Here is a 16,568-nt window from a genome sequence, read left to right as displayed (position 1 = left end):
CTTTACAGTAAACAAATATTTCCCCCACTATAACTGAGGAAAACATAAAGGAAAACTACCAGGTCCAACTTCCAGCAAAAATTATAAACTATGCTCCACGGACCTGGTAGACACAGCTTTATTAAAATGATAAATTAAGGAGTCAAAGACATTTGGCTTTAAGATTGAATAGTTCAAACTTTCCATTGTACAGATAAAGAATTGAAGTTCCCCCCAAAATTGATATTAGTAGTGACTATTTATCTCCCAGTGTCTCTTAAAATCATGTCTAACTTGAGCTGTAAGAGAAGAGATTCATTTTAACATTCAGATTTAGGGGATAGTTTTTCTATCAAAGTCTCAGAAATTCAGAGTTCTATTCATATAATTGCTTATAACTGCCCTCCTGCTACTGAATTTAGTCCTAATGGAAGCATAGTAATATGCCACTCTCTCAGTGTAAAGAACCAGGAGAGAAAAAAAGAATTATGCCCCTTCCTTATAGTGCATTAGTTTGTCAAAGAAAGTGCTTTTAATCAAGTCAAAAAAATAATAATCATATGTCATGCACCTTAGCACCCAAACTTTTTTGCTCTTCTAAGCTCTCAGCTCTTTTTTGAAAGAAAAGGTCTGCTAGGCTTGAGGAAAGAAAGGACAAAAATTCAATGGAAAACTGCCACTATACTATAGCTGAGGTTTAGCACAAGTCCGCTCTCCTCCCTACTTTCCAACATTACTATGCAATGAGTTTCATTAGATAATTTCAATATAAAGTAAATCCCCCTGCAACAAGCTGAAGATGGCAATTATCAGTCACAGTACTTGGATGTAGCTAACCAGCTTAGTCACCTTTGATATAAACAATCTCCTTGGTCCTCAGCTTCCTTCCTGTTAATGGGCAGTCTAGAACAGCACTTTCCAAGCCTGTTCCTGAGAACACTGGCCCCAAAACTTTATCCAAAAAAACCCCACAACTTTCAATAGAAAGCATGCAGCATATCTAACTCTTCAAGATGCATATTAGCAAATTTTAAGACTTTAAAAGAAAAAAAAAAAACACCCGTTATCTTCCAGTAACCTGTAATTTTCCAAATGTATGACAGAAGCTTCTGTTCACATTTTTAAAAAATTCAGATAATTAATGTTCTACATAACTTGGGAAAACAAATCTAAATGAACTCTTAGGCTCTTTTAAAGTCATTTTTAGTTATATTTTAATTAATGAGATAGACTTCTGGGCTGATATGTAAAAATAACCCTGTTCGATAGAAGACTTCCTAATAAACACATTAATTGAAATGGGAGTTTACCATTGTATCTCACCTCTCCCTTCTGTTACCCAAGCTCAGCTAACTCTGGAAAATTTGAAACTATAACCATAAGGAAGGAAACAGTTAAGGATCTCTAGAATACTAGAGAAAGGTAATTTTAATGAAAACACAGATGTAGTGATTCCCTTCAGTAGACCAGACATGTGCCCTGTGCCAAACGCTTTAGCTTTAAAGAATAGTGCTATGAGCATTATCTTACGGTAAAACAATTAGCATAATGTAAGATGTGAAAACATGGCTTTAAGAGAAGCATTAATATAAACAAGGTGCAGTGGCACCCAGAGGATCCCCACACATCTTTCCCAAGTAGATGACAAGTAACTGAAACATGGTGTTGGGTTCCTTGGGGTATTTTTGCCATTTACAGGTTGAGCATCCCTAATCCAAAAATCCAAAATCTGAAATGCTCCAAAATCTGAAACTTTCTGAAGCACAGACATGATGTTCAAAGAAAATGTTCATTGGAACATTTTAGATTTTGGATTTTTGGATGCTCAACTTGTATATGATTTATATCATATAAATATATAAGGGATAGAGAGTTATAACATATAAATATATAATGGATAGAGGGTTTTATCATATACATATATAAGGGATAGAAGGTTATATCACATAAATATATAAGGGATAGAGTTATATCATATATATATATAAGGGAGAGTTATATCATATAAATATATAAGGGATAGACAGTTATATCATATAAATATATAACGGATAGAGGGTTATACCATATAAATATATAAGGGATAGAGGGTTATATCATATAAACACATAAGGGATAGAAGGTTATATCATATACATATATAAGGGATAGAGGGTTACTTCTCAACGTTTCACCTCTATCCTCCAATGGCAGTGCATTTCAAAAAGAGGAAATCTGGAATTTAAAAACAATCAAAGGTGATTTAAAAATGTGACTATCAAATGACTGTCAGAAAGAAAAAAAAGAAAATCATTCCATTTAATTGCTAAACTTCTTTATTAACTAGCAATTAACATCTAACTCGGTAGGGATGTCAAGGCAGGTATAAATCCAAAAGGGTTGTTTGATAAAACAGGAAAATATCAATTCTATGGATGTAAAAACATCAGTATAATAATAAGAGAGGAAGACCTCAACAAGAAGCCTCCCATCTCTCTCCCATCTCCGTTTCTAGTCATATATACATATATATAAATTTATTTTTACAATACTTACAACACAGGAAAAATTTTAATAGCTAAACGGTATTGTTGTTTCATCTAGCCTCTAAATACTACCAAATAATGTGTAAATATTCTTTTAGAACATGAAATTCTAATCTAAGAGTGCTATGTGTAAGTACCACGGTTCATACTAGATTCATTTTTTAATGTGAATTGGTTACTAGGCTTACCCTGAGCAGTTTATGCTATAAAGGGCTTCAAATAGTTAAACTAGTGCCACAAACTTTTCATGACATGTTTGGCCATGCTAATATTTATTTAAGGTGAAAAAAAGTTTTTCCCTAAAATAGCTGCAAATTCACATATATTTTAAACCTAAGTTTAAATGCACACGCACACACACACACACACATCTAGTCATGCACATAGGTACACACACACTTTTAGAGTTTTATTTAAGAATAACTAAGTTAAATTAACTGATTAACCTTAACCCATTTTTGTTAACCACTAATTCACAGGGTCCAGTATACCCAAAGTCAACAAGCTCCTTCCAATACGAAGCCTAGAGAGAACTACTATACTCGAGAAACTATGTAAAAGAGCTAAAAATAAACAAACAGAGACAGAAGAGCAAGACAGAGTGAAAGAGCAAGAAAGTGAAGAAGAGGAATGAGGGGAGGGAAGGTGATGGGAGGGGAGGGAAGGTGAGGAAGGTGAGGAAAGCTACAAATAGCAAAAAAAAAAAAAAAAAAATTTTTTTTTTTAACTTTTCCACATCAGTCTCCTGCATGGAAATGCCACTTTCCTTATATCTGTGCTTTGTTAACAAACACAATAAAATTATACTATGACAAAGCTAGAAATGCTAATTTACACATGCAAGGTTGTATAACTCTACTACCTCTTACACACAGTGTTGTTCAGAAAAAATTTAAAGAAAAAAAAAAAAAAATCTCTGTTCCAAGAGAAAAAGGTTCTCAGTCTCTACATCTGGTATTTTATGGGGTGGTAACTACCCAGGAAAACTGACCCCAAAAATCTCTAAAAGAGGTTTGGGTGGAAACCCAGAGAGAGATTTTCCACAGCCCTGCTGCTGAATAAATCCTTATTAACCGAGTAGACTCTACGGGGAAGCAGAAGAGCATTGAGGGGAAAAGGGAAGAAAAAAAAAGGAGGCCGGGTGCAGTGGCTTGTACCTGTAATCCCAGCACTTTGGGAGGCTGAGGTGGGTGAATTACAAGGTCAGGAGATCGAGACCATCCTGGCCAACATGATGAAACCCCATCTCTACTGAAATACAAAACATTAGCCAGACATGGTGGCAGGCGCCTATAGTCCCAGCTACTCGGGAGGCTGAGGCACGGGAATCGCTTGAACCCGGGAGGCAGAGGTTGCAGTGAGCGGAGATTGCACCACTGTACTCCAGGCTGGAGACAGAGCAAGACTCCATCTTAAAAAAAAAAAAAAAAAAGAAAAAAAGGAACTAAGAGAGTTCATGAGTAACAAGCAATTCTTTTTCAAAAATTGGCCAGAAGAATTAGCACTACTGTCTCAGTATTAGTTTCCTCTCCCTTTCAGGCACCCTGTTACCAACAGACTAAAATAAACAAGCATTTTCATATATCTCACAATGACAAACTTAACTCATGCAAATTTTCTTCATTTAATATTGACAACATACTAGTCAGCTGAGAGTCACAATTTTCTATCATAAAAGACCACCTCGGCACAGTAGCCATCTTCTCATCTGAGCTATGAGTTAAAAAGTCAAAAAGTCTGAATGAAGTTTATACAGGCTTGTCTAGTCAACACACCTACACAACCGGATTTCTCATTTAACTTTTCCACTCTTCTGAGGGCAAGCTAGTGGGAGACCTGTAAAGACAAGTGTGTGAATGCTTGAGGACCTCTCAAATCGCACCATACTGAAACACACTGAAGCCTGCTGAATTCCGCCCTATGCAGCACATCTCTCTCTATAACAGAATCAAGGAAAGGGCAATTATAAATTTAACATGCACCAGGTGCTCCAAGTACCTCAACTCATTTACCTCACAACAGCCCTTTAGGGTATGCACAACTACCGTGAGTCAACCCATTTCGGAACCTGAGGTTCTGCGTGGTTAGGTGCGATGCTGAAAATCACACAGCTAAACAGTTAATGAGCTAAAATCCAAACCCAGGTGAGTGTAACTCCAAAGTCCACATGTTTCATGTATGCCACAGTACATCTAAGTCAGCAGCAGTCAGGAGACCTGAATTGTACAGACATTTCTCTGGCATTTTATAACTTGGAATCAGTCACTTACTTCTTTAATACTTAATTTCTACATCTTGAAACTGGAGTTAATCACTGAACTGCTGACTTTATATAGTATTACCAAGAGACTACTTACTGTGATTACTGTTTAGATTCTACATAATTTAAATAAAGTGTTTTATTTTCTCTTTCTATCCTGTTTTTCCCTAAATAGAGAAAAAAAACCCCACAGGACAGCAGTAGCATTTATAAGAAGCCAACTTCATTACTCTGGTACTTTTTAAATAGAAGCGTTCCTGTCTACAAAATATAATCACTTCTTTTAGTTCCCAGTGTCATCCCCAAAGCAAAGTCTTGACTATAAAGAGGCAACACATTAAATACTAAGAAAGCCTCCTGTGTATTACAGGAAGTATCAAAAATAATCCCTAATTTTACTTGCAGTTCTGATTATCATGCGATCATGATTTGTTTCTCTAAGAAACAACTCACTACACTCATACCAGGTGTCTCACATTCATCTGGCATTGAACAAGAAGTCTCCCAGGAACAAGAGTGGCTCAGTAGGAGTAGCAGTGTATGTAGGCTGTTTACTGATGACCCTGACCATATCTATTTAACAGGATGATCATAAATGCCAGTTTGCCCAGTACAGTTTCAGTTTATGTAATTACAACACCATGCTTATAACCCTCAAAAATGTTTCTGGGTGCATAACAAACTATATTGTCATCCAACTATTAAAAATAATAAATCATTTTTTTCTTTATTATAAATCAAGACAGTGACCAAGTACGGCATAACAGGTATGAAAGCAGGTAGCACAGAAATGATGTAAAATGAAATAAATTGTTCATAAGAAGTGCTGAAACTAAGCTGGGCACAGTGGCTCATGCCAGTAATTCCAGGGCTTTGGGAGGCTGAGGCAAGAAGATAGCTTGACCTTAGGAGTTTGAAACCAGCCTGGGCAATATAGTGAGACCTCGTCTCTACAAAAAAATAATTTAAAAATATTAGCCAAGTGTGGGGGCGTGTGCCTGTAGTCCCAGCTACTCAAGAGGCGAGAGCACCACTTAAGCCTGGGAGGCGGAGACTGCAGTAAGATCACACCACTGCACTCCACCATGGGTGATAGAGCAAAACACCATCTCAAAAAAAAAAAAAAGAAGTGCTGAAAATATAACACAAATGGAAATAATAGCTAATGGTAAATTCAAGTCTTCTCACAAACCAAACACTATTAGTAATTTTAGTCATTTTCAGCCTTTAAACAATACGACTTAAATATATAGAGAGAATCAAACTGATTAGTCTTTTTAACCAATGGATCACAGGAAAGTGAAACCTTTAAGAAAAAGAGAGAGAATGAGAGCAATGCCTGCTCCTGGCCTCTCCCAAGGACTACTCCCTGCACCCTGCACAGGCTCCACTCAAAAGTTGGCTCTCTCTAATGCTGCAAGAACCACCCAGGGGCAGACGCCTTGTAGTAAGCTGAACAGTGTGCCGTCTCCAAATTCATTTCTACCCAAACCTCAATATGTGACCTTATTTGGAAACAGTCTTTGCAGATGTAATTAGTTTAGCTGATGTCATACTGAATTAGGGTGGGTCCTCAATCCAATGACTGATGTCCTTCTAAGAAGACAGGAAGACATAAAGATACAGACAGAGAAGAAAGCCATGTGACAACAGAGTGATGAAGTGATGCAGATACAAGCCAAGGAATGCCAAAGATTGCCAGGAGTCAGGACCTAGGAAGAGGCAAGGAAGGATCCTTCCCAAGAGGTAGTGTGACCCTGCCAACACTTCAGATTTTAGACTTCTAGCCTCCAGAACTCTAAGACAGTACATTTGTTAAGCCAAGTTTGCAGGAGTAATCTGTAACAGCAGTCATAGGAAATTAACTCACATCATATGTGAAATTATCCATTATCTCTCAAGACTTTTACCACTTACATAGTCAAGAGGGTATAAACCATGGTCCACAGAGGAAAATGCAGCCCAAATAAGAGGCATTCTGCTTCCCATTCAGCAACCTTCATTGAGCCCGTGACTACAGAAAGTTTTTGCTCTAAAGCTGGGCACCCCTTTCTCCATGAGGGAGAGGGGCAGTAACTAAGTTATACCTCATCCTTCTTCTCCTGAATGCGTCGTCTCTCTGCCTCAATAGCCAGCTTCTCCTGAATTTCCTGAGCAATTTCACAGTCTTGTTGTTCACTAAAAAGCAAAGGTGAAAACATGAATAAGGAAAATAAAAAATAATGTATTTCCTAAAAATAATAAATACAATTTATTGAATAGTCACTATATGAGAAGTACATTATCTTTCTCACTTTATCTTCAAGATAAAGATGCAAAGAGGCTCACACAGTCACATTTACAGATGAGAAAACTAAGGCCCAGGGAAGTTAAATCATTTTCTCAAGATCACAACAAAAATATGTGGTAGAACTGGAATCTCATCATCACACCCAACAATGGAAAACTCCATGCCTCTTCTATACCACCGTATCACTTCACCCCACTGGGGCCTGTTCTCGGTCCTGCCTCTACCACTAATAACCACAAATCATTCTGTCATGCCATTTTATAAGCTTTAAAAGTTTACACTTAGTAACTTCACATTGTAAGTCTAATATACTATTCTTATCTATTGAAACCAAAGAAATGAAAATAAATGAAAATCTACTCAGAGCAATTCCTATATTTCTCTTTATTCACTCATTATAATAATTAAGAATCATACACAAAATCATGGACTTAGTTTTCAAAGGCCTCTATCGCTCTTCATTCAAGCATCTACCTAAAACTCCCAAATTAATGTAAAATCTATATAGAATTAAGTGACTAACAACCACATTGGATGTGATAGTAAGTGGGAAGAAAGGAGAAGCACCGCAGAGAAGGCAAACCCAAATGAAGTGTTAAAGGTCACAAGTGACACAGAAGATGTACCTTCTGGTACAGAAAATAAGTAAGTGAAGTTTCATCTGAGCTTAATGATTTCAAACCGTATTTCCAAGAAGTACCAGCTCTGGTTCAGTCAGCTAATTATACAGACTCCTGGGAAAGCGCAACGGAGAAAGCAGCAGTAAGCAAGCAACAATCCTGACCTGGGACAGTAGCCCCTGTATCCAGACTGAATAAATGGTTCCAGTTCAATGAGAACGGCAGCATTTCATCCTTCCTGAGATGTCCAGCTCTCCAAATTGCAGGGAGTGAACTGAAAGTCTTCCCTTCCAGCTTACTTATTTCATCCAGGAACAATTCTAAAACCTTGAAGTCTCAGGCAGAAATATAATACCTGGTTCTTCTCTCATTTACGACCTATAAAATATTACTCTCTACTCCTGATTTATATTTGAGTGGTTTGTCTTAATAATTTCTGAATAAGCTCATTATACTGTTATTAACCTAATTCAGGATTTTAAACATCTGCATCAACCTCAGAACTGGCCTTTCTAACAGAAAATAGTGAATAACGTAAAGGGCAATGAATTTAGAACTCTAGGACATTCTAGCTTTGGCTCTCACCTTAACCTGTGACACTGAGCCTCGTAACATCTCAAGTATCTCTCTTCCTCTTTTATCTCCATTACCATGACCTTCACTACCACCACTACCACCACTGTCTTCATTCAAGCCTCATCATCTCTTAATTTTACCATTGCTCACAATAGCTGCCTTCAAATCTTGCCCACTCCAAGCCTTTACCCACCTACTCTCCAGAATAAGATTCCAAAATGGAAATCTAAAACTACTTCAACGGTTCTCCATTCCTTATAATTTAAACTCTACAAAACCTGAAATCTTTAACATAACTTATCGTGACCTTTATGATCCAGCTTTTGACTACTTTTCTGGCCTCACTTCCTACTTCTGCCCGTAAATGCAGTCTCCACTCCAGCAATACTGAACTTCTTGCAGTTAACAAGAGATTCCAAGTCCTTTTACCTCCTGCCCTTATGCATGCTGCTCCTTCTGGCTAGAATGGATTTCCCCATCACTATAAACTTATAATTAACCTTCAAGTTTCAGATTAAACATATCATCTGTCTTGTGAAGCTTTTCCCAGTCTCTTCTCTCTAAATAGGCATGAAATTTACATTTCAATGATCTGTGACTCATGCATGTATCTCTAGATAGATAATGCTCAAGGTGTTTTCCTGAGGCCCTTAAAGGTAACGGCTGTCTTATTCATATCTCTGGTCTCCTTTCATGGTGCCAGATTTAGCACGAATCAATAAAAGTGTTTATTTACAAAGCAAGGAAGCTTAAGAAAATGATTAATAAAGTCCTCTCTACAAATAATAAACAGAAGGGCAAACCCTTCCTATAAGTTAGCAAAAATGACTGGCTTTCCCTTTTTACCTGAATATGACACTAAACTAAATTAAGGGGTTCCTTCCATTTTTCCTTTACCCCTTCCTCCTCAACACAGTATCTGTGGTTGAATCTACCCACATTAAAGATTTAGGAGGTAAGAGCCACTCTCAAACAAGAAATATATCCTGGGAGCTTTATAACACTGAAACAGTATAAAAGTCACCGTGCCACAAGAAACCTGAGAAATAATCACTTCCGTTTATCTGTCTGTTAAAGGAGGCTACTAGAGAGAACTTTTGTCACACACTGAAGTTATGAAGATAACTGAGTCTACACTTCAGAGCTTTTCAGAACATTCTGTCATGTACTGAAAAGCAAGGAAAGTAAGAGCAGCAAACACAGCTAGAACACAGTAAAGGAACCAACACAACCCACAAAGTTCTTTGATGTCCACTATTTCACTGGACTCCCCATAGAAACTACGCGACAGAGGGGACAGAGATTATTTTCCCCATGTTATGGGGAAGGAAAATAAATTGGAAAATAAATTCAGCGAAGTTGACTAACTGGCCCAAAGTCATACAGCTAAAAAAATGTTAGAATTTACACCATCATCCACATGTCCTTAAACCTGGTCAAGTGTTCCAACAACAACAAAATATTTTCAAATCAAAAAAACTGTTAGATATCCACTGTAAGACTGTAATCTAACAGTAAAAGGAATCAGAGGAACAGAAGTAGGCTCCTTTTCCCCTGCCCTGTTTGCTAGCTCCACAGAGAAAACCAGTCTTGACACTACCCCTCCCACCTCCCAAATCCTCACAGGTCTTTGTAGCGCTTCTGGAGCTGGGCCTGTGCTTTCAGATCTTCCTCTTGGAGCTGCTTGGCCACCTGGAGATCATGCTGGACCAAACGGTTCCGCTGAACGTTTGATGCCAAATGATGCTCAACTGGAACAAAAAGATTGAGGACAGGAATTAATAATGTCTTAGTTTGTTAGTAATAAATGCCATAATAATCTTAAGAGCTTTACCACAGCAATAGCTCTGCATCCAGCACTTCGTTTTATTGTCTCAACAACAATATATAATAGACAGCAAGGAATTAATATCCCCACTTTTCCATTAAGTAAAAAGAGGATCAAAAAGATTAAATAATTTGCCTTTGGTCACACGGCAACAAAGTGGCAGTGCCAGGACATCTACACGAATATTCTAAAGCCAGGGCTAATGCTCTTTCTACTACTACATGTTGTCACTCTATTTATTAACTGCATTTTTCAAAACTTTAATTTTGTATTTATATGTGAATTCACAAATCATATATTCACAAATATGTACTTTAACATAACATGCGTAGCTTAGATTTACTTTCCATCACTACACGGAAAAAAAGATTCAGAAAAATCCACAATGTGATCTCATTTATACCATGGTTGCCTGGGAAAACTGTTCAGGTCCCTATCCGAGGAGCAAGAAGAGATTCTTCTACGCATGCACCCCAGATAAATCTACAACCATTGTGTCCCTCCTACAACAAAAGGCAAGAAAAAAGGTTCAAACCCCTCTTTTCCTCCTAGAGATGCAGCAGTCTACTAATCCCTGGCAGCCTGTCTTACTGAAACATGCCCAAAACTTCACTGCTCACCCAGGCATCAACTGCCTAAAGAAATCCTTCAGAATGTATGGATGGTGACGCCAAGTGACTGTGCTCTCTCCCTACCTAAGCCCTAAGAAACCAGCCTCAAGCTACCACTAAAAAAAGAAAACTGAAGGAGCATAAATGAGAGGTATTACTCACTCTCTTGTTCCTGCAGGCTGTGAGCCAGGGTGTGGTCCTCCAGGACAGCGAAATCTCGGCATACTACAGAAGATGAAGGAGGAAAAAGAGACAGGAAGGCTCATTAGTAATACTTTAACATACAAAGGGAAGGACTTTTCTTTTACTTTAAAAAAAAATCAATTCTAATATTTCAGAATTACAAACTTTATAATTCTCAATGCATAAAATAGTGACTAGCTAAGTATGCAGTCTTTAGTCACAAAAATCCTGCTTAGTGCCAAGCACAGGGTGTCACAAAACACTGGTTAGCCTTGGCCCCTGGCCTGAGGTGAGAACACTTAGAGAATCAGATTCCAGAGGTCTAGAAATTCCAATCCACTTCCATAAAAGGAGGGTAAGTGCTGCTGAAATAACAGAAGTATCAATCATGCTTTGCATATTGCTACTGAGAGAGAAGTGGGTTACTGCGTAATTAGAGGTGTTAAAAGAAATCCAACCTACGCTTCTCTGTGGTTCAGACGATCCTCTCCCAGCAATTTATGTCCACCCTGGTGTCTCTGAAGGAAAAACATATTTTCACTAGTCCCTCAGGTAGGGCAGAGTTCTACTTTAAAAATTCTTAATTTCTTAAACATTCTTTAGTGAGTCAATCCCCAGGGACACAAGTTGGAACTAGGTCTCTAGGTCCCTCTAAACTTTGGGCTGCCCCCAAATAATCTACAAACCAAAAGAAAATGGGAAGCCTGAAAGAAACCAGGAATCCGCCCCAACTCTGCCTCCACCTGAAGATCCAGGCACGGGTATTTCCTGACCTGTCTTCTTAGAAGCAAAACGGGAAGAAATAAGTCTCGAACGTCCATGTTTACCCCCAGCTGCAATTTAAACTCCTGCTTCGTAAATATACAAACAGACAAAACATGAAGGATTCATCATGGAAAGTGCTGTTTTAAGAACGTGTAGTTTAAGTGATATGTTCTCACTCTATTCCAAGCATGTAATTCATGTTTTTGTTTAAAAAAAGGAAACTCCCCAAAGCCTCAGATTACTGCAATTGAGCAGGACTCATGAAACAGTCCCTAGAGCTTAGGAAAAGTGGGAGACATTTTTCTGCAGCTTTGGATTTGCCTATGAGCACACTTAACTGAAACAGAATGAAGAACATTCCTTTGCTGTTCTTCGCACTTACGTATATTCACATATACACTCAACATAATTGTGTCCTTCACTACTGAGGGATAATGCCACAACAAGGGAGGGAGATCTTGGGGAGGTCAAGATTATTTTGAAACGGTTTTGAACGGAGGAATAATTCTTGCCCAAGAACTACATTAAACTGAATACAACCTGCTTAATCCTCACTCAAACGTAACAGCAAAACCAGTAATTCGAACGGAAAGCCCTGTTCTTTTTCATCAGCTATATTCTCAACGAATTCTAGTATCTTGAAGCCCAGGTCCTAGTTACCTTATATTTCACAGAATAAAAGTACTTTCAAGATGAGCTAGATAGCATCCTCATTTAATAAGTGAGGAAACTGAAAGCCAGAAGGAAGAAGGGATTTTCTAAGGCTGCACAGAGTTCACTGGTGACAGGGCTTGGCGTCAAAGTCTAAGCCAGCAAGAGCTCAAGAGCTCTTTCCCCTTCCCTGACACAATGACGGCCCTCCTTCCCTCCAGGTAAACCATGGTCAGAATGGACGGAAAGAAAATATTCTACATTAACCAGCATATACTCTCTAAAACACTTCAATTAATTAATATCTGATTTTTAAATGGGTAAGACATACATGGACTTAATTTATAAAAATTAATGAATTAGCTAAAATAAATATAATCAAATCTTGTGTAAAGAATGTTATTTTAATACACTGACCTATCATTTAAAACACTTTTAATATACTGGAAACGCCTGTGCTTATATATTAAAGTCAGTCTTAATTTTAGATTATGATTAGATCAAATTTTAAGATTAATCTTAATGATTTTCAAATTATGGGTGGCAACCTATTATTAGGTCAAAAAATCAATTTACTAAGCCTGAGAAAAGCATTTTAAAAGTCAATGGTCTAGAGAATAACAGAAGACAACTGGCCCTCATAGCCCAGAGTTTTGGATTCATGGTTTCAATCAACCACGGATAAAAAATACTCAGGAAAAAAAAAAATGTGGCTGTACTGAACATGTACACACTTTTTTTCTTATCATTGTTCTCTAAACAAAAGAGTGTATAACAGCTATTTACATAGCATTTACACTGTATTAGATATTATAAGTAATCTAGAGACAATGTAAAGTATACAGTAGAATGTGTATGAATTATATGCAAATACTAACACATTTTATACCAGGGACTGAAGCATCCATAGATTTTTAGTATCCATGTGAGGTCTTGGAACCAACTCCACACCCCACCCCACAAATACCAAGGGACTATTATAAATCACACACAGTACAGGAAACTAGTTTGGGGAAACTTTTCCAGTATTATATATACACAGATCACAGAAACACACAGAGATGATAGGTACTAGTGAAAATGTGAAACACACATCATTCTACAGATTACAAAAAGTTTAAAAGCCACTTCAATTTACGTTATTAGGTCAGAACGTTAATGCCAAAAATATATTTTCTATGTTTCTAACACCATGCTAACTAAAATTAAAAATTATGAAATTATTACATTTTTCCATGTAGAGAATCATGTGAAGAAGTACAATAATTTTAAAAATATTTCTTAACTTCAGGCAGCAGAACATTAAACATTAAAATATACTGTTTGTGGATAGGTATACCTATGGTAAAAAAAAAAAAAAAAAATTTATAACATGGCACTGACACAAACTTAACTCCAAAGAGTAGTTCTCTCTCCAGAGAGATGAAAAGGGGCATGAGTGCCTTGGCTGCACAAGCCATTCTACTGCTTCAAAAGCAAAAACAGAAAAGACACACAATAAGGCAAAATATTAACATCTGATGCAGGTGGTAGGTTCATGGGTTTCTCTATTTCCTGTGCTTTTTAAATGTCTTAAATATTACATTTTAAGTTATAGAACTAAATTAACTTAATTTCATGTTGTCAATAGCACATATTGCTAAACAATGAACATGAAGATATGGCTTGACGCATTATAATAGGTGTGAGAAATTTACGAATTACTGATTACCTTGATGACTCTTCATAATGATTTCTTAGTATCTAAACAGCAAGACTAAAGTATATTCTATTATTGTGATTTGTCCCTACATCTGCAGAAGCTGAATTAGTACCCAAAAGATATGAGCAGGGCCTGAGCTAGTCAAGAGGATCTAGAAGATTTTCAATGATTATGAGGAAGTACACAAACACATACACACAGAGCTGCACTGTCAAATGCACTGACTCAGCCCTTCAGAGTTTACTAGCAGTTTCCAAACATATAATCTCATTTATACCGAAATATTACTTGCCCAATATATAATTTCTTCTGAACCCACTCTAGTTTTTTTTCAAGATTTGCCTCTGTATTCCCTGCATCAGTATTCTAGTACAACCTGGAAAACAATCACATATCCAGTCAACTTTGTAAATCGGTAACCAGATTGGGAATTACAGAAACTATTTCACAGGCAGGCCAAGCTCAGAGCCTGAAGACAACTTTTCTCCTTTTCCAACCTCCTCTACCTTTGATGTAAACAGTATAAACAGTCCACTGAGGATAAACGGCATAAACTCGTCTCCCCACGTTTCCCTGTGGGCACCTTCCCATTTCTCAAACTTTTCCCCCCTATGTTTACTTTCACTCATCCAGAACTCAGGCTGACCTTCTTGCCATAAGCCAACCCTATCAATGGCTCCTACTACTCCCAGCCTGCTACTAAATGAGCTTCCCGCCAGAGTCAACTACACAACTGTTCTCCTTTGTTCCCACCCAGATCTCAAGTGTCTTGCAGGCTCTCCCCTCTGCCCATTTTCCCAGTGTTACGGATGGTGGTTAAGTCTCTTTTGAACATTAAAAGCCGTGCAACTCTGCCTCATTGCTTAGAAGAGCATCAACAGAAAAAAACGCACTTTGCTCTGAAATTCGAGCACACAGTTGCTTTCCTATCCAGCTGCACGCTCTTCATGGCAGGGACTTTGTGGGTGTACTCTCTGCACCTTCCACACAACGTGTGCTCATTAATCGAAAGAAGTTTAAAAAAAAAAAAAAAAAAAGCTGGATCATAAAGTCAATCAAGAGTAGGAGAAAGGGAGAAAATAATGCCATAAACAGAATTAAACGCTGCTATTATGACAGCATAACACACATAAGATATGTCGAATATCATTTAAACAATTTTAGCAATAAACAAACTACATAAAACTAGAACCCTATCCCCATTCTCATTAAAGGAGTTTCAATGATATGTTAATCTAAATACAGGCCTACCTTGGAGATATTGCAGGTTTGGTTCCAGACCACTGCAATAAACCAAGTATCACAATAAAATGAATCACATGATTGTTTGGTTTCCTAGAACATATAAAAGTTATTTTTACACTATAGTCTATTAATAGTCTATTGATAAGTCTATTAAATGTGCGACGGAATTCAGTCGAAACAGGTTATGTACATACCTAAATTTAAAAACACATTATTACTAAGAAATGCGTGCTACACACCTTCAATTTGTAAAACACAGTTTGTCCAAAGTGCAATAAAGGAAAGTGCAATAAAATGAGGGATGCCTGTACACACAAATTAGTATACGGTGAATTAATTCACAATAGGCCAAGCAGGTCTCAGAAACGGAAAGGACGACTGGCTGACATACATAAATATGTACATATATACACCCCCCCATCCATTTCCTTAAAGAATGGTTTTCATTGAGATGTTGATCTCCCCCTAAATACATGAATGGCATCGTATGCACCTAATAAACACTCATTTACTCAATAAACATGTGTTGAACTCTATTTCAGGATGAATGAGTCATCTCCAAGCCATCAATGAGGTGAAATATCAGAGAGGAAAACAAGTATAACGTAAGTTAATAAACACTGTACTAAAGACAATTTGTTGTACTAAAGAAAATTCTTTGAAGTCATAAACACTGGAGCAGTTATGCTTGTTATGAATTGGGGGTAGATGTAAGAAGTGGGGGTGATTTAAACAGAATGCATCCAGAAACTTTGTATCAAGAAACCTTAAAGTAATTAACACGAAATGTATCTCAAGGTAAGTTAAAATTCCTATGGACAGAAGTGGTAAACATTCTTGGCAAAGAGGCCAATTATGGACAAAGCCAAAAAGATGAAAATCCACAGGCCATTCTGGAGTTGTGTGTGCCTGGAGCACAGAAGCCCCAAAGGGAATTACAGCAAGAGATGTGATAGGAAAGCCCCGGTGCACCCTCATGAGGAACTGGTTCCTTTCTAGGCATTCCAGGTATACAACTTACCTGAAATGTACCAAGGAAAATCAGGTGATCACCACCCCGCTCCACCTCACGCCAACCAAACTCGACCTCTCATAGTTTTTCTTTTTCTCTTTTTGCATTTGCTTCCTAAGTCTCTCATTTTTGCTTTCACTTTATTGCTTCTCCTCACATACCTTTTTTCAGGTACATCCGCTTGCCAACTTCACCCCTCCAGCTCCAGACACAGCCCACTCCCCCATTCCCTACCAATAACTGTAGGAGCTTTCCATAAACTTCGATGCAGAACTACTCGTTCTCCTTCTACAGGTAACACCCTTGTCTGCCCTACCATTG

General features: G+C 37.6%; 1 protein-coding gene across 2 annotated transcripts in view; it reads right to left on the bottom strand.

Annotated features, from left to right (window-relative positions):
- The window catches only part of CCDC50 (coiled-coil domain containing 50), a 63,081-nt gene that overhangs the window by 22,900 nt on the left and 23,613 nt on the right, over positions 1-16,568 (bottom strand). For both annotated transcript variants that reach the window (XM_008009531.3, XM_008009532.3), the window contains exons 2-4: positions 10,852-10,914; positions 9,875-10,001; positions 6,852-6,942 (exon numbers count right to left, since the gene is read on the bottom strand). In XM_008009531.3, coding sequence (XP_008007722.2) covers positions 6,852-6,942; positions 9,875-10,001; positions 10,852-10,914 — 281 coding nt within the window. The remainder of the gene's footprint in view (positions 1-6,851; positions 6,943-9,874; positions 10,002-10,851; positions 10,915-16,568) is intronic.

The sequence above is a fragment of the Chlorocebus sabaeus genome, chromosome 15, assembly GCF_047675955.1.
Source record: "Chlorocebus sabaeus isolate Y175 chromosome 15, mChlSab1.0.hap1, whole genome shotgun sequence".
In the NCBI taxonomy this organism is placed as follows: domain Eukaryota; kingdom Metazoa; phylum Chordata; class Mammalia; order Primates; family Cercopithecidae; genus Chlorocebus; species Chlorocebus sabaeus.
This window is presented reverse-complemented; position numbering and strand designations above follow the sequence as displayed.